Source organism: Aotus nancymaae, unplaced genomic scaffold, assembly GCF_030222135.1.
Source record: "Aotus nancymaae isolate 86718 unplaced genomic scaffold, 86718_ANA_hifiasm-v0.15.2.pri h1tg000010l, whole genome shotgun sequence".
Lineage (NCBI taxonomy): Eukaryota > Metazoa > Chordata > Mammalia > Primates > Aotidae > Aotus > Aotus nancymaae.
Genome location: NW_026988421.1, coordinates 8,796,935 through 8,822,330, shown reverse-complemented (window position 1 = coordinate 8,822,330; position 25,396 = coordinate 8,796,935). Strand labels below are relative to the sequence as shown.

The 25,396-nt window shown below is 48.1% G+C and overlaps 1 protein-coding gene across 14 annotated transcripts in view; it reads left to right on the top strand.

Annotated features, from left to right (window-relative positions):
- TACC2 (transforming acidic coiled-coil containing protein 2) overlaps positions 1 to 25,396 on the top strand; it is a 251,580-nt gene that overhangs the window by 212,848 nt on the left and 13,336 nt on the right. For 7 of the 14 annotated variants that reach the window (XR_010341737.1, XM_064373782.1, XM_064373779.1 and 4 more), the window contains 9 exons: positions 1,984 to 2,044; positions 3,218 to 3,419; positions 9,561 to 9,622; positions 11,544 to 11,659; positions 13,024 to 13,195; positions 14,537 to 14,677; positions 15,546 to 15,635; positions 22,527 to 22,670; positions 23,091 to 23,167. Coding sequence is in view for 13 of the 14 variants with exons in the window: in XM_064373782.1 (XP_064229852.1) it covers positions 1,984 to 2,044; positions 3,218 to 3,419; positions 9,561 to 9,622; positions 11,544 to 11,659; positions 13,024 to 13,195; positions 14,537 to 14,677; positions 15,546 to 15,635; positions 22,527 to 22,670; positions 23,091 to 23,167 (1,065 nt within the window). In the remaining variant the exon portion in view is untranslated. The remainder of the gene's footprint in view (positions 1 to 1,983; positions 2,045 to 3,217; positions 3,420 to 9,560; positions 9,623 to 11,543; positions 11,660 to 13,023; positions 13,196 to 14,536; positions 14,678 to 15,545; positions 15,636 to 22,526; positions 22,671 to 23,090; positions 23,168 to 25,396) is intronic. The other 7 variants (XM_064373783.1, XM_012453451.3, XM_012453450.3 and 4 more) reach the window with 4 other exon arrangements.

Sequence of the window (25,396 nt, the reverse complement as noted above, 5' to 3'; positions counted from 1 at the left end):
TCTGCCTCTTATGCCCAATGTGCTTGCTTTTCTGCCTTTTGTTTCTGCTTCCAAGCTCTTTTTAATTTCCCCTCTATGGCTGCTACTGATGTATTTCTGTGGTGGGCCTGGGAATGATGTGGCATGGGGCTCCCCAGTAGCAAAGATTACTTTTCTGTTTCATAGCGATTCGCCTAAGAGACTGCTTGGCTGTGAAAATGTGATCATCCAGCATCTGCCTGCTTGTCAGGAATGGAACTTTTTTCCCTCCCTTGCATATTGGATGTCTTCATCTGAAATCATACAATTTTTTTTTTTAAACTCTTCATTGCATTCTTTCATTTTAAATTGGGCTAGTGGGCAATTGCTTTCAACACTCCTGTGGCTTCACGTTAAAATAACTGGCCGGTCTAACCATAGGCAGTGACGGCCATGGCTTTTCCTGCTAACATGTAAAGCAGAAATGTTTGGGCTGTTCCAAATTGAGGCCTGCAGAGCGCCCTGAAATGCAGGGTCAGCGCAGAGTGGAGCACACGGCTGAGAGCCATCGCCAGGCTGCCCCAGGCCTGCATCCTCAGTCACCCAGGACGTGGCTGGGTATCGGCATGCCTCATCTGTCATCTGTGGGTCACCCTGCCACCTGTCAGTAGAAACAGAGCTGACCATTTCTGTGCCTCTGCTGCTTTGCCTCCCCTGGCCAGGAGGGGTCTGTGGGCAGCTCGGGGGGTCCATAGACACACACCTTCTCCGTGTTCTTACAAGGGAAGCCGGCCTCGTCCCAGGTGGCCAGCAGTCCCAGGACAGGGTGGAGTCTGTCAGGCTCTCTTCTGCCCAAGAGATTTCTTCAGTCTTTTTCAGCCACTCAGCAACTATAAAATACATGGTTATATATTTATATGCATGAATAAATATATGCTTCAAGCTGTGGTTGCACTGTTTTAATGGCAAATGTTATCAATGCTGTAAATAGCCATTTATACTATTTTTTTTTCATGATTAAATGCCATTGTTGGAGTGATTTGAGAGAGCACAAGGAAGGAACTTGAATGCCAAATTGCTCTACCCACCCAGTTAATGTCGAAAGCAGGGGAGGGGGTGGGATCTAAGGAGAGGGACCACCCCCCAGAGCTTTTGCTTTGCTGGTAGTGGGGCCATCCCAGGGAGGGACTGGGGACATGGGGCAGAGGCCAGTCTGCAGGGTGGAAAGAGCCCCCATTCTGACGTCTGCGCGATGGATTGAGTGGAACTGCTCAGGCTGCAGTCACCCCTTCCTCCTGGGATCTGCTTCCTTGAGCCTTCAGGAGTCTGATCTGGTGTTTCCTTTGCCTCACAGACCCCCATTCATATGAAGGAGAAAGAAAGGGAGAAAAGAGCTGTGAATCTTGTCTGTTCACCATGGTTAGGAAAAGACATAAAAGAATCACCTCTCCCAGCCCTACCTTTAGTCAGGATACCCACCTAGAAGCCTTCAGAGCGCGGGAATCCGTTGAGCTCAAAGATCCTGTGATCGGGAGGATTCAGCAGGTTCTCCCTGAGGACCCCAAACTTTCTATTTCTGTGTGGGCCTCTTCAGTTGTTCGCTAAGCGAGGTGTTGCCTTGCCCGTCTGTAAATTGGTGTCCTGAGCCTAGAGCCCCTCCCCTAACCTTAGTTGGGTTGACATTCCTGGAAGACTCCAGATAATTAATCTGCTCACCAAAAATTTGCTTTATAAAATAAAAACATTTAGTTAAATTTATCTTCATTTTCTGGGTCAGTTCTCCAAAATGGCATCTCTTTAAAGATTTCCGGCTTGATGGATCTTTCCCTTGGGGGCAAAAATAATAGCTGTTAAAAAGTGAGAATGGGTAGTGGCCGTCTTCTCGCTGGTGCTGGAGTGGCGGAGGTGGGAGGGTGGCCTGGGCCAGATGGCTCCGCAGAGGCAGTAGCTTCGGTCCGCTCTGTACTGCTCTGGAGTGTCCCGTTCCTCTGCTTGTTGTGTTTACATTTTCCATTTTGTTTCCAGTGACACATTTAGGGTGAAAAAGTCGCCAAAACGGTCTCCTCTCTCTGATCCACCTTCCCAGGTACAGTGTTCAAATGGTTTTATGCCTCCCCGTCCCCCTGGTGGTTTTCCTTTCTTGTTCACCAAGCTTTGCTTTCCACTCATCCTGGGCATGCTTCCACGATCATGTTTCCAAGACCCTCTTCCTGCCTCCTATGGGGAGGGTCCCTCGCATTTGCAAGACGTTGTTTTGATCTCTTCACTTTGCGGAAGATCATAGTGTGTCCCAAGAGTAGGAAGACATTCAGTAAAAACGTTAGTTGGGTTCTAGAGGACCCGTTCTCCATTCAGGCCAGTTCATCTCCTGTGAACTTCTAGTACCGTTGAGTGGAGAAAGACTCTTGAGATGAACGATACGCGGTGAGAAGGTAAAAAAAAACTCAGCATGCGTCAGGAGCACTGCATTGTGCAGCCGAATTGGAGTGGGAAGAAAACGGAACCCCATCCCAAAGACGTGGGGCTTGGGTTCTTTCTTTACTAGAGTCCCTCTCACCAGTTCCTCCATCAGATGTATTCCATTTCTTCTACGCTGTTTCCAGACCAAGGAAGATTATCCTCAAGCCTGTCAGTCATACGTCTAGGGCTAATTTCTGGGTCATAGAACGAGCAAACCTCCCACCCCTCCAAGTATGAGCCAGCAGAGCCCCACCCTGTAGACCCTGGCCAGGGTGGGGGCAGTGGAGGGAAGCACTCAGCCCTGGGGATGGGGGTTCAGGTCCCGGCTGCAGCTCTACCCTGACTTCTCTAGGTTCCCACCCTGCCCTAGTCCACGTCACACTCTCCAACGGAAATGGAGATAAGATCCCCCTTTTCTGCCTCCAGTGACTAGTGTGATGAGTGTCAGGTGACTCTGGTGATATTGATGTGCAGGCCCGAAGCCCCATCTGAGCTTCGCACAGTAATCACAGTCATAAAACTAGCAGGAACGCTCAAGTAACCAAGACATAAAATCCTGATTTTTAAAAAAAATCATGGTTACTCCCTGAAACAAACCATCACAAAAGGAGATTCATAGAGGGAAGAATCTGTATGTCCATCTCTTTCCTTAATGGACTATTTGGAGCAGTCGGAGAACAGCATGCAGAGGACTGTGACCGGGACCTGTCCTGACTCACGGGGCCCCAGAACTGTGGGTGGAAGCAGTTTCTGACCAAGAGTCTGATGAGACAAGAAACTGCTTCTCTTCTCTTTGCAGGACCCCACCCCAGCTGCTACACCAGAAACGCCACCGGTGATCTCTGCAGTGGTCCACGCCACAGATGAGGAAAAACTGGCGGTCACCAACCAGAAGTGGACATGCATGACCGTGGACCTGGAGGCTGACAAGCAGGACTACCCGCAGCCCTCGGACCTGTCCACCTTTGTAAACGAGACCAAATTCAGTTCCCCCACTGAGGGTAAGCAACTCCGTGGCCAGCCGGACCCCCACTCTGCCTCGGAGAATACTGGCCCTAGGGAGCCCAAGGCCAGGAGAGAAACTTCTCAGCCAGGTAACCATGGGATCATTATGTGAGAGCGTCTGCACGTCTCCTGCTGCACTTAAAGCTCAGGCTGCGTTTGAAAACAGCCTGAGACTTGAAACCAGCTGTCCCTTGACCCATGACTCCTGCTAAGAGCTGGCGCGGTGCCCTCTGACTCCACCTCAGGACTCCATCAAGCGGGTCCTGAGCACCCACTTGAGCTTTGCCTATGGCTTACGTCCCCTCTGTGATTTTGATAAGTAGCTCCAAGGGAGTGTCATTCAAGTCAAACTCTCAGTGTAGGTCACTGACCTGGAGTCGCTGGGTGCCACCATTATTCCCAGGCCCCATACGGTGTTCAGACACTGTGACCACACCTTTTAATCAAGCCTCAAACCAGAGTTTCACCCTAGGCTTTCTAAGAGGACTGATTCCCTCCTCAGAAATGGGCTCCGGACACTATTCCATTAATATCCTCCTTCCTCCTGTGTGTATTCAGTTTCAGCGATCTTTTTTTTTTTTTTGAGACAGAGTTTCACTCTTGTTGTCCACGCTGGATTGCAGTGGTGCGATCTCTGTCACTGCAACCTCCATCTCCTGGGTTCAATGGATTCTCCTGCATCAGTCTCCCAAGTAGCTGGGATTACAGGCATGCGCCACCACGCCTGGCTAATTTTTTGTATTTTTAGTAGAGATGGGGTTTCACCATGTTTGTCAGACTGGTCTCAAACTCCTGACCTTGTGATCCGCCCACCCGGCCTCCCAAAGTGCTGGGATTACAGGCCAGCCTGTACCCAGCAGATTTCTAACAGTTTTTTTTTTTTTAACTGAGTAGAAATCACTGTGAAGAAGATCACACATGAACGTCTGGTCTCTAAGAGACTAAGATCTCCTTTAAACTGCTTCCTCCCTCCCTGTCGGGGTGGGGTGGTAGTGTCATGAAGGTACAAGTAGATTTTAATTGTAACTCAGAAACCCCCCACCTTCCTCTGGACGCTCTTCCACAGTCAGGCCTGTCTCCCTGGTTTGCTTTGTACCCACGAGGTCTTGGAATGGTACCAGTGTACATTTATGGTAGATCTATTTCATATTTTTCAGAATATTGGATCTTCTCCCTACCCAAAACTGCCTTTGTAAAGTTGACAATGAAAAAATGATCCAAATTATGTATGCCAGCACTTCTTGGCATTTTGTTTTGTGTAAAATGGAACCTTTCCGTTGGCTGTCAGGTTGGCCCTCTGGCTTGGGGTTTGAGAGGTCTAAAAGTGACCATCTTGGCCAAGCACAGTGGCTCACGCCTATAATCTCAGCACTTTGGGAGACTGAGGCAAAGAGATCACTTGAGCTCAGGAGTTCAAGACCAGCCTGGGCAACATGGCAAAACCCTGTCTCTACCCAAAGTACAAAAAATTAGGTGGGCATAGTGGTATGTGCCTGTGATCCCAGATATTCCGGAGGCTGAGCGGGGAGGATTGCTTGAGCTCAGGAGGCAGAGGTTGCAGTGAGCCTAGATTGTGCCACTATACTCCATCTTGGGTGATGGTGAGACTCTGTCTCCAAAAAAAAAAAAAGAGTGGCCATCTTGCTCTAACCTGACCCCAGAGGTCCTACGATCTGGCCTCAGCCTCCCTTGGATCCTCATTTTCCTCTGCGCCTGCATCTGAGGCAGGAGCCTTTTCCCAGAACACCCCTCATTCAGCTGCCTCTGCAGTGCTGCTGCAGACCCCACCTGCTGGAACACCCTTACCCCAACCCACACTGCACTCCCCCACCTCATCCCTGTTTCCCACCCTTTCCTTAGTGCTGTCCCCTCCCAGCCTTTCCCTGGACATCCGCTCCTGGCTCTGCTCGCCTTCAGTGCTTGGTCTGGGCCGAGCTGGTGGCACATAACACCATAATGACGACATGTGTGCATTTCTTGCTTCCCAGCTAGCTTGTATGTTTCCTGAAGGCAAGAACTTTGTCAGGTTCATCTTTGTTCCTCACAGCACCCTCAGCATCATAAGGGCTAAAGATAGGTTTGTGAAAGAAAGGTAATACGAGGTCAGGCAGGTCCACGGCTTAGTAGTGTCAACCCAGCAATTTAATCTTGTGATGGGTATCACCTGCATCAGGTGGGGAGGGCTGCGGGAAAGAGGTTTTACATCCCAGAGGCAGCAAGCGACATTTGAGTACAAGCATCAGACTTGGCCGTTTTGATAGCACCTACGGGGGGTCACATCTCTTGAGCTTTATAAGAAATTTCTAAATGTCGGAGAAAAGCATTTAGAAACCACCCTGAAGCTGGGGCCGGGCACGGTGGCTCACGCCTGTAATCCCAGCACTTTCAGAGGCTGAGGCAGGCAGATCACTTGAGGTCAGGAGTTTGAGACCAGCCTGACCAACATGGAGAAATCCGATCTCTACTAAAAATACAAAAATTAGCCAGTCATGGTGGTGGGCACCTGTAATCTCAGCTACTAGGGAGGCTGGGGCAGGAGAATTGTTTGAACCTGGGAGGTGCAGGTTGCAGTGAGCTGAGGTCACGCCACTGCACTCCAGCCTGGGTGACGGAGTGAGACTGTCTCAAAAAAAAAAAAAAAAGAAAAGAAGAAGCCAGCCTGAACTAGGCATGATTTTGATGCACGTATGTCTTTAGTTTTATGGTCAGGAACCAAAGCATTTTTTACTTAGAAAAATCTAAAAATCCTAACAGTACTTTTAGACCTAATATGTACCTCATTCACAAGTCTCAGTGACTCTTCGGTGGTCGTCCAGTCTCCCTGTGTCCTTTAACACAGCTCTGTTAGTCCCTCCTTCCCGCCTCTCACAGAGGGGAACGTGCCCTCCTTGGAAGCCCCAGCTGTTCTATGAGGTCAGGCACCGCCACTGTGGCACTGCAGAGCTCAGGAATTCAGACTTGCCATTTTGATAGCACCTATGGTGAGTGGCATCTCTTGAGCTTGATAAGAAATTTCTAAATGTCACCCTTAGAAGGGTGACAGTGAGGAAGCTGGAGGCAGCCTCCCTGTCTCTTTCCTTGGGCTCTTTTCTTCTCCTATAACATAATGTTACTTAGGTTAAAAGTTCCAGAAATATTAGCCATGAGCAGGAATAGATCTGATCACACTCCTTTCCATGTGTGTCACCCATTGAAGGGTTTTTATCTTACAGCATTTCATTTCAGCCTACAAAACTAGGCACTTTGAGCTCCACTTGGTAGATAAGTCAACAGGCAAGGAGACATCGGGGGAGTTGGCTTCCCTGATCCTGGGAACGGAGACCGGGACTCAGCAGCCTCCTTCTGGCTTCTGCACGGGGCTCTTACCCATTCCCCAGCAAGAGCCCAACAATTAGAGTCAGATGAAAGAAACACTCTAGCCCTCTCACTGTGCAGTGCCCTCGTATGAAGTGATTACCAAAAGCAGCCCTCAGGAATGACGGGACCCATGAACAATAGCTGAGTCTCTTCTAATAGGAGCAGCCACACACGTTAGCAAGGGCCATCTCCTCCAGTTGAGAATATGATGTGCCACTTGGTATGTTGGTGTCACCCTTCCTAGCCTGCCAGCTGTGTGTGGCATGGTGTGAAAATGGGGCTGAAATTGGATGTGGCTTCACCCCTGGGTCTGCCCTTTGAGGCTTAGGATTTGAAGCAGATGAGTGAGATCTTGAAAACCAACTTCAGAAAGATGTTTCTTCAAAATATATCAGAGATCACCCAAGATGACAGGAGGAAGTGCTTATTTTTCTTACAACCTGTCCAGGCCATTTTGGAAATTATAAATCAGGACCCCAAATGACTGTGATTGCAACAAGCAGGGCGTGTTCTGAAGGAGCATCTCCAGGCGCTGCCATTCACCTGGGATTGACGGGGAGGACTGTGGGCCTCCTGACACCAGGCATCTTACAATGCAAACACTTCTCTGGGTGTCAGAGAACCCCACTTTTGCACTGTCAGTTGCTCCTTCTAATGGGAGGAGTGGGGGACACGGGACAGTGGGAAGGGATTTCCTTTTGGCAGGTAGCAGAGAAGGCAGATGAGTGAGCTCCATGACCTAAAACTCACCCAGATTCAGCCACCAGAAGAGCTGAGGTTCCAAGTGGGATGCTTCACTGAGGCAAGCTGGTAACCAGAGCTGGGTACTCACCTGGGGCCACAGTCCCTGAAAAATCTCTGCAGTGGTCTGTTGCTCATTCGGTGCCTCCTGGGTGCCCTGTGCTGTATTGGAGTGTGCTGAGAGATTTCTGCTAAATAATTTAGAGCATATAATGCCTTGGCAATTGTAATGATACCTTGGAAGAGGCAGCTGATTCACTATTATTTTCTCAACTTAAACAATTTATAATAGAACAGTAAAATGATAGTCCTGGGGCTCTATGCCTGGGGAGTGATAGATCAAGAGGAGACCCTAAACATCACCTCATCCATCCCTGTTTTTCTCCTCCTTCCCCCTCTTTTTTTTTTTTTTTTTTTGACAGAGTATCGCTCTGTTGCCCAGGCTGGAGTGCAGTGGTGCGATCTCAGCTCACTGCAACCTCCACCTCCTGGGTTCTGGTGATTCTTCTGCCTCAGCCTCCCAAGTAGCTGGGACAACAGGTGTGCACCTGGCTAATTTTTGTATTTTTAGTAGACATGGGATTTCACCATGTTGGCCAGGCTGGTCTCGAACTCCTGACCTCAAATGATCCACCAGCCTCAGCTTCCCAAAGTTCTAGAGTTATAGGTGTGAGCCGCTGTGCCCTGTCCTGCTTCTCATTTTTAGGGCAAGGAGGAGATTAAGTCTTTACAAATTGATGCTTCTGTGTATTAAGTTGGGGCAGACCCTGGGGTTCAGGCTTGGTGTGAGAGTCAGAAATACTTTCTCTACTCATCTCTATTCAGGATGAAACAGGTCTTTCTGGCCTTTAATCCACAAAACTGTCTTCAATCTCATGAGCTGGCCATGCAGACTAGAAGGATATGTTTAGCTCACCAAGGGAGATTCAGGGATTCCAGAAAGATTGTCCACGTGTTTAAGTAGTTGAGGTTATTCAGCCATTTGCAGGTTTTAAGAAAGTCTTCCAGGAAATGTGTCATTTTAAAGCTCATATATTTTTGATGATGCTTTTAATAATAGGCAGAAATAAAGGGGCTTTAAACAAGATCTGCTATTTATATTTATTTTCATCTTTAAAAAAGTTGAAAATAAACTTTATGGATTGCCACTGATGCTTTTTTACAGTGGGTTTCTGAGCAGGTCGCTCTTCACCTCTTGGGTTTCTTCTTAAGTAGAAAAGGGGCATCTGGAAGCTCTAGATGGTGGCTTCTAGAGTGACAGAAGTCCATTCTGGTCTCATTCACCACTGTATCCACTATGCCCCCCGCACAGTGCAGAGCATATAGGAGGCGCTCCATCTCTTTGCTGACAGGGAGTTAGTTGAGTGTCAGCTCAGTTACCAGGTACTGGAGGCAGGCAGTGGTGTTTCCTGTCTCCATTGAGTGTATGGGATTTTCTCCAATCAATTTGAAACAAGACATTTCTCCATCCATTGGACTTTACTAGTCTTTGAGCCCTGTAGACACTGGTCAACCCCTGGGAAAGGCTCCAGGTGACTTGCAAAACTTCTGTTACCAGCAGCACTGAAGGAACGATACTGGTTTTCCCTCACTTCAGAGCGTGGCCACAGCTGAATACCCAGAGAGGGACAAGTAAGGGTCCAATTCCAAAACGTCATGAGGATGTGTCATTCCATGTGTTGCACATGAGAGTTACAGAGGAAACCAGCACCCGGAATGCACGTGCTGTCTTATAGAAACACTCAGCGCAGATGCTCAGGTCTGGCCACACTCGGGCTGTGTTTGGTCGTGCCATGGAATTCCTCAGCTTCCCTAATGGTAGAAGCGCCTTTACAGCAAGACATTTACCGATTGTGTGAAAATAGCCGAGCTGAGCCTTTTCTTCAGGTTATATCAGAAGTCTCTGAGCAGTGGGCACCGTCTGATAGCCCAGAGCCCTGTGGTGGCACCCACCCTGCCTGGCGCAGATCTTCCCAATTTTTTCCTCTGGCACTAATATCATCTTTTGTTTTTGTGTTTGTTTTTGGTTTTTTTTGCAGAGTTGGATTACAGAAACTCCTATGAAATTGAATATATGGAAAAAATTGGCTCCTCCTTACCTGTAAGTTCTTCTGCCTCGGGCCACTTAGGGGACTTGCTTTCCTGCCTGCGGGGGCCTCCTTCCCTGTGCAGAGTGTCTCTGGGAGCTCAGACCCCAAATCGAGCGCTCTCTGTGCCCACAGCTTCCTGGGTGCACAGCGGTGATGGACTAGGGCTGGGGAGGTTTGAGATTTGTACTCATTCCACTTTGTTTGGCATTTTCAGGGAGAAAATGATAGAATGCAATTAGATGTCCTGCAGAATTACTTTCCTAGACTGAGAAAGAGCTAGAGATGTCTTTAAAAAAAAAAAAGGTGTTGGTTGTTTTTCAGGTATACTATTAGCTGTTTTTGAGAAATTGTTTTAAATAACTGAATATTTTCTCTGGGCAATAAGGCTTTCCCTTTCTCCCTGCTTTTTGATTTTTCTTTTTTTTTTTTTTTTTTTTTTTTTTTGAGACAGAGTCTTGCTCTGTCCCTCAGGCTGGAGTGCAGTGGCGCAATCTCAGCTCACTGCAGCCTCCGCCTCTGGGTTCAAGAGATTCTCCTGCCTCAGCCTCTTGAGTAACTGGGACTACAGGCATGTGCTACCACACCCAGCTAATTTTTGTATTTTTTTTAGTAGAGACGGGGTTTTACTATGTCGGCCAGGATGGTCTCAATCTCTTGACCTTATGATCCACCTGCCTCAGCCTCTCAAAGTGCTGGGATTATAGGTGTGAGCCACCATGCCTGGCCTGCTTTTTCATTTTAAGAGCTTATGATGGGCACTGTCTTTCCTGGCATAATACCTGCTGCCCTTGGAATAATTCCAAGCTCGACTTCTTGCTGTTGTCTGGTGATGCCCTCGGAGATGTGTGGCACGCAGGAGGGCTTGCTTGCAGCACTGCACGGCCCTGGGCATGTTGTTCCTGTCTTTATCTTTCTTTGCGTCAGTCATAGATGCTGTGGTGGCTGCTTCCAGACCACAGGTTGCTATAAGTTAGACCTGAAGGTTAGGCAGGAGCATGTCCCCGTGCACAGGCTTAACTCAAGCGCCAAGTCAGTGAGATCACAGCTCCCCAAATGAAGTGTGTGGGCTTTGTCATCATCCCCTGGTGCGTTGCTTAAAGAGCTTACCTCCCTAGTCACAACTGTGTCCCCAGTGGCTGTTGCCACATACATAATACTGAGGATGAGACATTTTATTGCTGAAGTGGAGCTGTCATGTGCTTTGAGGTCTTTGATTTAAATGGATTGGAACCACAAGGGCCCCCTTCCTCTTGTGCCCACCCACTGCCCTGTGTGTTGGCAGGCTTTGTGGATGAATTTTGTGAGGAGCATGCCCTGCTCAAGGACAGCAGAGCCACCCAGAGATTGCGTGCCATGCAGAGCAGCATGCCTGCTGGCCATTGCAGGGACTTCTTTGGGGATCCCAGCAGGGCATGTGGAGGGGTCCTCCAAGGTCTCCCCATCACTGAGAGATGCCAGTGTCCATTTCTGGGCTTGGCATCCCACAGCCCCTGTTTCTAGTCCGGTTGAGCTGTCTCCAGGCCCTGCCCCTGCCCTGGGCTCATTCAGCTATGGTCAGCCCAGGTCTGGTCTCTTGCCCTACCTGTCTGTCTATCCGCAGTGGCCAGCGCAGCTCCTGGCTCAGAGAGGGGGTTCAGTAAACATTGGTGAATTGAACAGAGTCCAGCTCACCAACGCCACGGGCGTCTTTTCCGCTGGCACACGTTCCTACTTGGACTCAGTTGTACTTTCTCTGCATCCTCCTTCCCTCCCGGCCTCCCCACCGCACTCCTAACCGGGCCCCACTTCCTCCTCTCTTCTGGTGACTCTAGAACACTGAAGGCTTTTCCCTGATGGGCTGTTTGTTCCCTGTTGAAAGTGCTTTGGTTTTCATCTCAGTTGCACTTTCAGGCCAACTGTACCCACGCTGATATGTGACTTTGATCCCTGCAGCAGGACGATGACGCCCCGAAGAAGCAGGCCTTGTACCTTATGTTTGATACTTCTCAGGAGAGCCCTGTCAAGTCACCTCCCGTCCACATGTCAGAGTCCCCGACGCCGTGTTCAGGGTACGACTTCCACGATGAGAGAGTTACAAATCACACTGGATGCTCCAAAGCCTCTGAGCACCTTCATGCTGTTATTTCGACTTCATTTCAGTGCATAGATTCAGGCCGTCAATGCTCCGTGTGTGTGTGTGTGTGTGTGTGTGTGTGTGTGTATTTTTTTTTTTAACTTTTTTTTTTTTTTTAAAATAGAGACAGGGTATCACTATGATGCCCAGGCTGGTTTCAAACTCCTGGGCTCAAGGGCTTCTCCCTCCTCAGCCTCCCAAAGTGCTGGGATTACAGGCATGAGCCATGGCGCCTGGCCAGCTCACACTTCAATCTCTGTGAATGTCCACAGGGACATAAACGCGTTGGTTTTGTTACCGGCTGTCCTTCAACAGCTGAGTGTGTGACTCACCCCTATAATCTCGCCCAGTGCGCACACACTTTATTCCATCATTTGTCTAAAGGGGGACACTGTGGCCCAGCATTCAGAGCCTGAATCCCACCTGTACCCCCTCCTGGTTATGTGACCTGATGGGAGGTACTTGGCTGTCCTGTGCCTCAGTTTCCTTGCATGTAAAGTAAAAGTAATAATGAAACGGACCTTGCAGGGAGTTTGTGAAGATTAAAGGAGGCTGTCAGTCTTCCATAGCCTCCCCGACCTGTGCGACAGGGAGAGGGCACCTGCCTTCCAGAGAGATGCCGTGTGCAAAGCTCTTGTTAAAGTACCTGGCACATATCAGGTGCCTGGGTACATTGTTGATGTGGCTGTTCATGTTTGAATTCATCAGGGCTAATGTTTGGAGCAGTGCATTGTTTGATCAAGTAAGTGTGGGCATTGCTGTAAGATTTGGACCAGCCTATCTGTCTGCCTCCCTCTTTAAGCAAGAGGAGTGAAAGCTCTTGCACTGACTTCTCAAACTTACAAAAGAGACTCTGCAAGCTGCCCAGAGTGGTGAGAAAAATGATGATGGTGGTGACGTTATTAAAACAGTAGCGGCACCAGTACTGCAGTACGTGCTTTACAGCGATGCAGAGTCTCATTTAATCTTCACAGAGAGGCCTATTGTCTCCATCTTACAGAGAAGGAAATGGAGGCATGGTACCCATCACTTCCCTGGAGTCCACAACCAAGCAGCTGGTAGTCTGCCTCACTCCAGAGCTCAGGTCTACGGCCAGTGGCATCTGTGCTTCTGCTTCTCCCTTGTCATTTGGCCCTGGGGTGACTGCCCAGCTAAAGGCTGCATGACCAGTGGAGACCTGGCCCATATCCCTCTGGAAGTCCAGGACTCCTTGTGGTATTAACTTGTTCAGGGCATCCTGGTTGACTTCAGTGGGTTTCCCTATGAGAAGACTCTAAAGATGCCCTTTGCTTCCCCCAGGTCAAGTTTTGAAGAGACTGAAGCCCTTGTGAACGCTGCTACAAAAACCCAGCATCCTGTCCCACGAGGGCTGGCCCCTAACCAAGAGCCACACTTGCAGGGGCCAGAGAAATCCTCCCAGAAGGAGCTGGAGGCCATGGCCTTGGGCACCCCTTCAGAGGCGATTGAAATTGTAAGTGGGGTTGGAGGGCCCCAGATCACAGGGGATGGAGTGTGGGCCAGCTGCGTATTGTTACCAAGAAGGCCAGGCCTTCAGAGCAACACTTACCTGGCACCTGCCATAGGTCCCACCCTGACTCCCTCACCACACAAGCCAACCTGGGAGATCCCATTCCATGAGGATGAGGAGCAGGTTCTCTGTTCACATCCGTGTGGTTTTGCATTTCTCACTTAGTACTTTATATGCCTTCAGGGTTATTTCTTTTCCATATTTCGCCCCTTAGGACCTGACTGTTGCTTTGGAGCAGTTGCTAAGCAGTCCTGTGCCACTTCATTCTTGATGGCAGAGGGCAAGGGACGCTTCTTTTGGGAAACAGTTAGTTTTCCTGGGACTTAGTGATGGGAATTTCTCCTGTTTAAAGACCAGGACTTTTCCTCTCCCCAAGCCCTGCTGGGGTCTTGCAGAGCAAATAGAGCTGAGCTGAAGACCTCACCTACCCCCAGTCCCTGCACTGCACATGTATCACGTGGCCTTGTGCATGCCCCAAAGTAAGTGATGCTCATGCCAGGCTCTTCCACACATCTGGAATGCACCATCCTTCTAGGTGAAGTTTATTTTTATTTCCTCTACCTCCCGCCCAGCAATCCCCAAGCAGGTGTGAAGCCTTTGATTTAGTGTGTTATTTTTGTTGTTCTGTGTTAGTAGGCCATTTCTCTCGTGCATCAATCAAATGTCTATTGAGCACCTACTGTGTGTCTGGCAGTTGGATGCTGGGGTGGATACTAGAAAAATAATAGTAAAAAGAGGATCTAGATGTGAATCCATCTCTCACATGAATACTCTGAAACACACATCCATGGTTCACTTTCTACAAAGCTGGCTTCTGATTCTGAGGTCTTTCTGATCTATCAGAAGACACTTTTTCACTTGAAATCATCTTTCCATGATTTAGAAAATTACCTTTATCAAAACCTGACTTTTTTTGATATATGTATATACTTGAAGGTATTTCTTGATGAGTTATGTTTGGAAAACCCACCAACTAACTGGCCTTTCACCTTCCACTAGCTAGCTCCCATTCATCAACCAGAGAGTGAGGGTGGCGTGGGGGTGGGAGGACAGTGAAGGCTGCGCTGTGGGGAGGGGGTTGGGTCTGCCAATCTCAAGATGTCCATTGTCAGCATGTGGGAATTAGTCCAGATGGAACCACAAGTAATGGCAGCTAATTGATACTCTCTTTAGCCTCAAGGCAGAAATGTCCAGCAAATGGCAGCGTGGGCCTTGCTTGGAATCAATATCACTCTTTGTTCTCCTCTATTTTTCTTGTGTGTCCTCTTCTCTGCCGGTGTTCAGACAGCTCCCGAGGGCTCCTTTGCCTCTGCTGACGCCCTCCTCAGCAGGCTAGCTCACCCCGGCTCTCTCTGTGGTGCACTTGACTATCTGGAGCCCGACTTAGCAGAAAAGAACCCCCCACTATTCGCTCAGAAACTTCAGGTTTGTAGCCCACGTATGACCTTTTGGGAGTTTGTCAAAACCTCAGTAGAGAATGAACCCCCGCGGCCCAAATGAAATGAGGCAGGATTTGATGAGGAACTGCTGAGAATGTTCCCGGTGACCTATCTTCCCTTTAAAGAATGGTATATGTGACGTTCTTTACCCGTGATACCAAAGTTATGCAAATTGTCTGATTACATGTTGAACAAACCATTTCTATTTCAATTTGGAAACTGGGCCCAAATCATCATTTTTTAGAAGCACTGATAGCCCCAAAAGCAATTTCTGTGATTTATTCACTGAACCAAGAATATCAGATCACCATTGAGCCAAGCTGTTTATGTACACGTGGCTATCTCAGACTCCCATTGAGATAACATCTGGGCTCAGCCTTGCATCTGGAACAAAAAACAATGATGTACTCTGTGCTTTAAATTTGACAACTGAATTTGATATCCTCTAGACTAGGATGTTCAGAGCAAACCTAGAGAGACCGTTAACAGCCATCTGAGAGGCGCAGATCCATTCATGGAGACTGTTGGCCAACTTTACCTTAAGAAAGAAAAAGGGAAAGAAATCAAAAGAAAAAAGTCCAGTACAAATTTTGATCCCATTTTGAAAGTCATTTCATATTCAACTGCACTATACTCCCCGACAGACATTCAAAAGGGTGATTTTTTAAAAAAGGAAATTAAATGCTTATTTCATGATCTGCTGAGGTGTTAATTGTGAGAGAAAGGCGGAGCGTGTGTTTTTCCCGAGTGCCTGTCTTGACACATTTTCATGGCACGTTCATTTCTCGGATGTGGAAACCATTGACGTCTGTCTTGATGCATTCCCTGCGGTTTGCCCACACCCCCGCGGGCAGGAGGAGTTAGAGTTTGCCATCATGCGGATAGAAGCTCTGAAGCTGGCCAGGCAGATTGCTTTGGCTTCCCGCAGCCACCAGGATGCCAAGGTACCGGTTTGCTGCCGCGTGCGCCACCTCCTGAGAATGTCGTGTGCCGCTGGGGTCCAGAAGCTGCTTTGCTAACCATCCGCCAGGCGGGCATCGTCGGTGTCCAGAAAAGGGTCATTTCCAAAAAAGCTGAAAGCGTCACTCTTGCATAAACACACACTGAGCACATAGCTAACATCTGTTTACCTCAATAATGCTAAACCAGTGGGATGGTAATGCTGGTTAAATGGAGGGTGATAGACCAACGTATAGGTCAGTGGGGTGAAGAAGGATAGCCTCAGATGGCAAAGTTGGATAGAAAGCTGGTTAGCACTGATTCAACAGAGGAAAAAAAAATTATGGCCTTTGAGCGTTTTTTTTTCTACAGATGGCCATTTGCTTCTCTATTGAACAAAAATAATTTTCAACTTTTCTATTTTCTAGAAGTTAACATATAACTTTGCTGAGACGAGACCCTAATCAGTAATACATAGTAAGTGAAACCAGGACATTTGATGATACCCTAGACCAGGCCTACACAATCCTTTTTGTAAAGTGCAGATAAGTATTTCCAGCCTTGTGGGCCATACTGTCTGGCACTGTTCCAGTAAAACTTTATCTGTTTGTTTTTGTTTTTTTACAAGAAAGGGCAGTGGGCCATTTGGCCCATGGAATTTCCCAGTTCCTAGTTTCAGCATGGAGTATGACACTGACAGGGCATGCAGAAATCTTTTTGCCTGGCCTCCAAGTTTGGGGTAACTTTTCTTAACAACTTAAATGAGTTGCTGATGAGTGTTTGCCCCTGGACTGTCCGTGCAAACCTTGATCTCTGAGGGCGGCCTCATTCCCATCCCTCACCCCACCTGGAGCTGGACAGCCCGATGAACCTGGTGTGTCAGATTGTGCTCCGTGGCTTTGAACAAGCAGGTAAACCTCTCTGGGCCTTAGTTTTGCCATTCATGAGATGGGGCCGATAATAGCCAGTTTACAGGTGGCTGTGAGGATGACAGACAGCTGGTGTGCAGAGAGTGGCGCCGTGCTTGACACATAGTAGGTGTGTGATAAAAGAAAGCTGCTGCGTCAGCTAAGACTTCCCTTTTGCTTCTGTTACTGGATCAGGTGCTCCCAGCATCTCTCCTTGGTAGGTGGATCCGGGTCCCAATTTATAGATGGGGACATGGAGCCACTTGACAGTGATTCACCAGCCTGTTGGGGAGTAGAACTCAGGTCTCCAAGTGAGAGGCCCCTAGCTGGGTGTGGTGGTGCAAACCTGTAGTTCTAGCTACTCGGGAGGCTGAGGTGGGAGGATTGCTTGAGCCCATGAGTTCAAGGTTACAGTGAGCCATGATCACATCATTGCACTCCAGCCGGGGTGACAGAGTGACCCCCTAACTTTAAAAACAAATGTAAAAATGGGAGCCCCTGGCCTGCCTGCCTAGAGTGGATATCTGCAGAGGGGTCAGTGGCGTCTGTGTCTGTCATCCTTGGTACAGGACGAGGAGTCTGGCTGCTGCTCTGGCCCTGAGGGCCCCTAGTATGATCTCCTTGGCTATACCCAAAAGAGAGGCCCCTCCCAGAGGCAGGAGGTGGTTACACTGTGGGTGTGTAGGCTGGGAACAGTGAGACTCAGGGCAGGGACAAGAATATAAATGCAGATTGAGGATGTCCTCATTCTTGTTGCCAAACCATAAGTTTAGGTTGAATTTCCATGAAAGCAAGATATTTAGAGAGCATGAAGCAGTGAGGATCCCCCAGCCCCACCACTAGATTTATTTCTAGATATTCTTGGGGCTTAAAGACAGAATGAATTGTGTGCAGTTTGGCCACTATAATACCGTGTATTCCTGTCCAGAGTTTGAAGTGGAATTGAGCATGTTTGGTGAATAGCTTAGGGTGGAGATGGAGTGTGCTGAGTGCCCTGGTCCCTCTGCCGCCTCCTTTCGAGAGCAGCCAGAGAAAACTGTTGACAAATAACGGCCAGGAGTTGACTTTTTGTCAATTACAGGCTCTACTCAGAATATGTGCCCGATTCTGAGTTAGAAAATAGTGTCGTGTGTGTTCATAGTGTGTGAGTCGCAGAGGCAGCCCAAGCCACCTCTTTTGTTTCAGAAGTGTATGCTCAAAGGAACATTCATTCTCTGAGGGTACAACTGTCTCGGGGTAAATAGGGAACGTTTTTCTCTAACAGAGTAACTTGTATTGCTTTTGTGAAAAGTGCATTACCTGCTGATGTTGGCCTGTGGAAAATAGATGCTGTCCCTGTAGCTACCCAGCCCCGGGGTGGTCCATGAGCCAGACCTCAAGTTGGTCCCTGTTGGTTTCTTTTACAATTAGAAAGATTGTCCCTTGTTGCATTGGATGGAAACTGCTGATGCATAGGAAGAGAAAACAGCAGCTGTGTATCCCATTTGCCTTGTTTTCTGGCCATATATTTCAGCTGTAGGTGACACAGTTCCGTCATTTTGCCAACATGGTCTTAAGCTGTTGCTAACACAAAGATGAAGTCACTTGGAATGAAAAATATCATATTGCATGGATGAAAATCACCATGAGATAGAGTGGGGAGTGATTTTCTGGCTGTTCCCTAGAGCAGCTTTGACTTCCATTTGTCTTTAGACTGATGGAGAGCTGAGTCAGCCCTGGAGGAGCTGCAGTGGGGGTTTCTCCATCTCAGTTAGAAAATGTGAGAAATGAGGAAACGTCCTTAGGGGCTGGGGTGTCAGGCTGCGGTCTTATCATTATTTTCCTTCCATATCTTCTGGTCAAATGGAATTCAGCTGTGTCCTCCTGGGGGCAAACCTGACCAAGGTCCCTGGAAATGTGGTGCAGCAGCCCTGAATTGAACACTCAGCCACGTCGGATGGAACGTGAGTGTTGTGTCTGGGTGGCTCTCCAAGAGGTGCAAGCTATGGGCCTTTCTGGATGAGGGGACCCAATATGAGACTGAAGGAGATGTCTGGGTTACTTAGGAACAAGGCCACACAAATAACAAGATTCAGGGAGTGGGTGAGTCCTAGCAAGATGCCCCCAGAGTGGGTGAGTGGTGTGGCCCCTCAGTCCAGGCCTAGAAGAGGCCAATGCCTGGAACTTACATGAGCAGGAGAAGGAGTTGGGGCAACCTGTGTTGTCACAGAGCAGCCTGGAACCATGTCCCGTGTTCCCCTCTCTATTGCTGTGTCACAGACTATCCCCCCATACATACACATTAAACTGAGTTTCAAAAGGAGGGAGATGTGATGCCCGAAAGCCACAAGAACAGCCTGAGAAGAGTGACAAGGACCAGCTCGCGAGCACCCGTGTATTTGGCTCTTTGGAGCATCTGTGGTTATTGCTTAGAGTCTGTATCTTGACTCAGTGGGCAGGAGCAGCTGGATGGTGCCAGTGGTGGGAGTGGCATATAACAGTACCTCCCCATGATTGCCACTCCTCCTGGGCTTGGGGACTGCCTGTGGTCAGAACTGGATGGGGCAGCACCCGGCGGAGGCCACTTTCCTGCTTGGGTGGCGGCACATGACCTGGACACCCTCTGAGTGCCAGACCTGTGTCTATGCACTGTGCCCTTGACCCAGGTGGCTGTCATCTCCCTCGCTCATCCTGACTCCTGGCCTCACCCCTCCGTGGCCCCTCTGGTGTGGCTCTCCCAGCCTCAGATGTGCAGATGCTCTCTCCAGAATTTGCCTCTGTCTGCTCCAGGGGACAGGGATCCTGCCCTAGTGCCAGCCCCTCCCCGCCACGTCTGCCAGCAGGGAACTGTCCACAGGGGCCCTTGAGCCAGGGTGAGTGCTAGAACCCCACCCCTGGCTGCCAGCAGGAAGGACCCAGGCACAGCCTGCAGGTCTGAAGCGGGTGACAGTGGCCAGAGGTTCTTGCAGGTCACAGGACTTGAGTGGAATGAAGATTGAAAATTGGTTGCAAAGGCCCATGCCTTCTGCAGCACAGCCATTTCACATTTCAATTTGTGATTCTAGTGGCTTTTTTGGCCCCTCTAAAATAGCAAGTAGGGGTTATGTGAGAGAAACAAAGTTTAACCTAAAAATATCTGATCTTAAAATATCAGCAACAGACAAAGCTATTAATTTCAGTTAAAAACAATTCTTAGTCGTAAGGAGAAACCAGAGTGTACACAATGAATTTCATCAATACGCAGATACTTGGGCAGTAATTCAAGAGGGCTCTGAAGTCATCTGTTCCTTTATTGAAAACACCAGGTGGCCGGGATGAAGGGGGTCAGTGAACAGTCTACAGGGTAGTGTCCGTTTGCATTTTCTTACAAGACTCACTATTTTATTGATTTTTTTTCATTCCCTTTCTTGTTTTACAAAGGATTTTAAGCAGCATGAGGATTATTAATTCCTTCATCAGTCATATTTAGTTTCTGCCCAGTATGATAAAGTTAGTTTTAATGAAATCAATTTTCTCCTGCACTACAGGGAGCCTGCTTACTTTGGTCAACATTGAATCTCATTCTGGGAAACCCTCTGGCCCAGTCTCTGAGAGTCTCCATTTTTTCATCTTCAGAAGGTCCACGCTGAGTTTGATGGTGACTGATGTTGCTCATTAAAAAAAAAAAAAAAACACATACTTGTTGACTTTAAAAGTGATGGGAACAGTTTTTGTTTTTCCTTTTAAAATCCTTTGCCTATTTTTTTTTTAAGACAGAGTCTCACTTTGTCACCCAGGCTGGAGCAATCTCAGCTCACTGCAATCTTTGCCTCCTGGGCTTTAAGTGATTTTCATGCCTCAGCCTCTTGAGTAGCTGGGATTACAGGCATCACCACGCCCGGAGAATTTTTATATTTTCAGTAGAGATGGGGTTTTACCATTGGCCAGGCTGCTCTTGAACTCCTGACTTCAAGTGATCCACCTGCCTTAGCCTCCCAGAGTGTTCAGATTACAGGTATGAGCCACTGCATCTGTCCCCCCAATATTTTTTATTAAATTTTTTTACAGAGATGGGGTCTCACAATGTTACCCAGGCTGTTCTCAAACTCCTGACCTCAAGGGGTCCTCACACCTCAGCCTCCCAAAGCGTTGGGATTATAGGTGTGAGCCACCACACTCCATAAAATTCCTTTCGGAATTGTATGTTTATGAACTTTCTCCATAAAGACAAATGTTGAGTCTTGATCTCTGTGTAATTTTCCAACTACTTCCTGAGAAGTTCCCCCATGACAAGCAGAACTATGAAAACCACTCTCAAACAGTAGAGGTGAACCCCTGCACACGAGAGGCTCTGGCCCCGTGGCCTGGTGGTGCCCTTGCTTCTGGGAGGTCAGCCTGCCTCTACTGAGGGCTGTTAATGTATATTCTGGTCAAGTGTCCTTGAAACAGAGGCTTCTTGGGAGCCTGAGCCTGCCCTGTTCTCACATGAGCGAGTCTCTGGGATCTGGTTGAAGGGGACTGTGCACTCCCATCTCTGGCCAGTGGATCATCTGGGTCCCGCTTCAGGGCTACCCCAAGTATGCAAGGCCAGGCAGACGCCACGAAATCCAGGCAACAGGCGTTCTCTTCCAGGACAACCGAAACGATGTAATTTCACCCTGCATGTCTACAGCTGACTAACTGGTCCTAACTCGGTCATCTCCGGTCCTATCCATTAAACTTCTCCTTGAGTTTTCTAAGCTGCCTCCCTTCTCGGGTTCATTTCCCCTGATGCTGTCGTAGGGTAGACATGCCTGTTCTTGTGGTGGAAGAGACCAATTCCGTAGGGGTACCTTGAGGCCCACTGCCTTCCCATTACTGTTGGCTCTTTAATCTTACCGGCTGTCCTTGATAAGCCCTCATCATTCTTTCCCCAAATCTCCCTCTCTCTACTACACCGTGGTGGCCTTTCACCATTCAGTTTCCTCCCATAATTCCCCAAGGGAAGAAGCAGTCCTGCTCTGCCTGTTAGAGCACTCGAGGATTAATAACTAGGGTAGAGGTTCGCCTGGGCAGCCATGGCAGCGCTACGAGGTTAATGCATAGGACTGAGAGTGTGGTTGGTTTGATGTTTCATTCGCAGTAGAGGTAGACTGACAACCCGGCTGTGCTGGTCGATGATGCTGCTAACACTGCATTTCAACTGTGTTGCAAATTGCCGAGCATTTTGTGCAAAGGAAAAAAGAATAACCACAGACTCCTCCTCACCTCTGGGAGGCTGGTATCTGTCCTCCACAAAAGGCTGTAAAGCCTCAAATCGCTATCGGTTGGATGGGTTGGTGTGGTGGATCACGCCACTTGTTCAGAGTCTCATCAGCAAATGTGGACATTGTCATCGACCCAGTTTTTAATCTTCCCATTGATGTAACAGATTTCAGGGCCACAGAACGCCAACATAACTCTCACATCCAGAAACTCTACCCAGCCAAAGGTGATACTGGTTGACGACTACAGTAGGCCTTAAGCTTTGTGTGACTCAGCATCCTGTCAAATGGAGCTAAGCAAATACCCCCAAAATTGAAATGTAAACAGTCTTACCAAAGTGATCAAATCTGTGGTTATTCAAAACTAGGCAAACGTAGACTAGAATTCAACATTATTCACCATTGAGATCTTATTTTGGAAGTGGAGCCTGCTGAATAGCGCCCTGGGTTCTCAGGCGCTGAGCCTAAGTGGCTCAGCGTGTGATAAATGGCAGAGATAAGCAGGTACCAGACACACTGGACTCCAAGGCCTGGGAGCCGCAGGGGCCTCTGCCATTAGCCCCTTTGTCTGCCTGCACAGGTGCAGAATGATAGATCTCCATCCATAGACTCTACTCAGCATTTCCCTGTTCATCAGTCTTTGCACTTTCTCATACTTCTCATGTTCTTTGTTTCAAAATCATACAACTGGCCCATTCATGAGAGGGTGAGTGTAATCCTCTTTGTCATATGATTAATGTTAACTCTTTTTTTTTTTTTTTTTTTTTTAATTAAAAACCATCCACAGAGAGAGGCTGCTCACCCAACAGATGTCTCCATCTCCAAAACAGCCTTGTACTCCCGCATCGGGACCGCCGAGGTGGAGAAGCCTGCAAGCCTTCTGTTCCAGCAGCCCGATCTGGACTCTGCCCTCCAGATTGCCAGAGCAGAGGTATTGTGGCATGTGGTGTGACCACCCTCTTCCTGCCACTTTTTAATAAACACATATGCTTATAGTCCACAAAGCCAGTGTCTTTGGAGACAGACTTTGTCCTCTGAATGCTGCAGGCAAAGGTGTGTGGCAGACTGTGGGTTTTGATCTTCCTGACACTGTGTGTAATGGGCCTTTTGGGCCTTGTTGAATTTGTAACAAAAAGCATGCCTCTTTCAGCTGCTCCCCAGTGGGCACTGTGAAAGTCTGATATCTGACTTCTTTTTCATGCTCAGGGAAGTTCTCTGAATGTAATTATCATTTGTCGTAGGAAGTTTTCATTCCCCATTTATTCACTGTCTCCTTTTCTTGATCTGTGAATTGCTCAGAGCTGAATTCACTCATCTGGGGCTAACCTTTCTCTTCTTCTCCCTGAACTAGATCATAACCAAGGAGAGAGAAGTCTCAGAATGGAAAGATAAATATGAAGAAAGCAGGCGGGAAGTGATGGAAATGAGGTGAGCTGGGGAGCTGGGCCTTGCTCACGCCTGAGGGATGCTTTCAACTGTGGTTTGATGATAACTGGAGCCGGTGTGGTCCGCAGGGGGTGTCTGCTGTAGAAATTCTCTCTCCTTTATTACACATGGTTCCTATTTTTTAAAAGTATTTTTACTCTAATACTATTACTAAAATAGCATGCACATGAATTAAAGAATGCATTCAAATAAATACATCTACAACGTAAAACAGATCTTCACACTCAGCCTCCAGTTCCAAAACCTACAGGTGACTCTCTTCTGTTTCTGGTGGCTCCTTCCAAGAATTTTCCATTTTTCATCACAAATGTGACAGTGAAATCTAAACAGCCTCTTTTTTCTCCAAAACAAAAGAGAGCTTGCAGTATATATTATTCTATACTCTTTTTAATTTTTTAATTTTTTTTTTTGAGACAGAGTTTCACTCTTTTTGCCCAGGATGGAGTGCAGTGGTGCCATCTTGGCTCACTGCAACCTCCAACCCCACTGGGTTCAAGTGATTCTCCTGCCTCAGCCTCCTGAGTAGTGGTGATTACAGGCATCTGCCACCACATGCGGCTAACTTTTTGTATTTTTAGTAGAGATAGGGTTTCACCATGCTGGCCAGGCTGGTCTTGAACTCCTGGCCTCAGGTGATCCACCTGCCTCGGCCTCCTGATGTGCTGGGATTACAGGCATGAGCCACCGTGGCCAGCCCACTCTTTTTAAATGTATCAGCATATCTTGGACGTATTTTTTATTCCTCTCTGCCTCATTCTGTTTAGCAGGTGCTTAATAGTCCATTGTATGGACGTAACATAATTAATTGAACCAGTCTCTGTGTACAAACATTTAGGATGTTTCCTGACTTTAGCCTAAATGATTTAATTTCATTTGTGGTATATTGTAATAGCAATATAGTCACCACGTATAGTGGACATAAGTACAATGGCGGATACTAGTTGACTATCAGATCAGTTGCATTCCTGGCTACCATTTTAAGTAGAAAGCAAACTTTAGGTAATCATATCCCATTTTCTAGGTCATGGTAGGATCTTCCTGAAATTCTCCCGTTCGTTCCTTTCTGCTGGTGATTTCCTGTGACCACCTGTGGACATTAAGCTTAGTGTGCTATTTCACATTCAAACGAGAGCCCTGCAGTTGCATTATTTTTAAACCTCTTTGTTTTGTCTCTTATTTTGGGGACATGGGTGGCTCTAGTTTTTTACATGCACCGAACGTAAAGCATGGCATCCTGGGAAGGCTGGAAGTTCTGTCTCTAATTTCTTTTGCCTCCTGGGAGCTTTGCCTTCTTGGTGCCTGGGGAGTGCTTATTTGTGGTTTGAGAAGTTGTACCTCTGAGGGGCCCCCAGGAGGTACCATTTACTAGCTGATGTGGTAGGATTTCAAGATGTCACCAGCTGGCGCAGATGTGCCAGCATTTAATGGCCCGAATGTCAGCCCGTCAGCCTCTGGAGCTAGACTAGGTGAAAACCAGGCTCTGCTTCCCTGCCACTCCGGGGTGCCTTGCTTAACTCTGTGCCTCACTTTGCTCATCTTTAAAATGGGGGTAAATAACGGTGCCTCAACGGAGTAGAGCAAAGGATTATGAACAAAGGCTGCAGTGTCTCATGCTTGGATTCACATCTGGGCTCTGCCACTTGGCAGCCCTGGGATCCTGGAAGAGTGTCTGGATCACACTTACCCCAGTGTCCGCATCAGTAATGCTGGGAACAGTGAGAGCGCTGCCTCTTAGGGTCGTTGTGAGGATAGAGTGAAAAAACAGCACAGCTAAGGTATTTTCAGGTCCCTGGTCTCTCCGCGCTTCCTGAAGAATACATCCCTTACCTCCTTGTGTCCTCAGCAGTGATGGGTTAGACGGGGGCCTCAACGATCTATCACAGTCTTGTGATTCTGAGATGCAAGGAGGTGTTGTTTCATTACAGAAAACACAGCAGTGCTTCTGTGTAGGATTCGGAACGAACCCTCAGGGGCTCATCTCCTGTTTACCTTTCTTGGGAATCCATCCTGGGGTGAGACACTGACCTTAGCACCAAGGTCGAGCAGCCAAGGACAGGCACCCAGCATTAGACCCTGCAGAATGCATTCTACCTTCATCATCCCTTTCACCCTCATTGAGTTCCCATACAGCCCTGAAAATGGGGGTCTAGGAAAATCCTTACTGTACCAAGGAGTAAGCAGAGCACCCACAGCTTCTGTGAATGTCGTGCT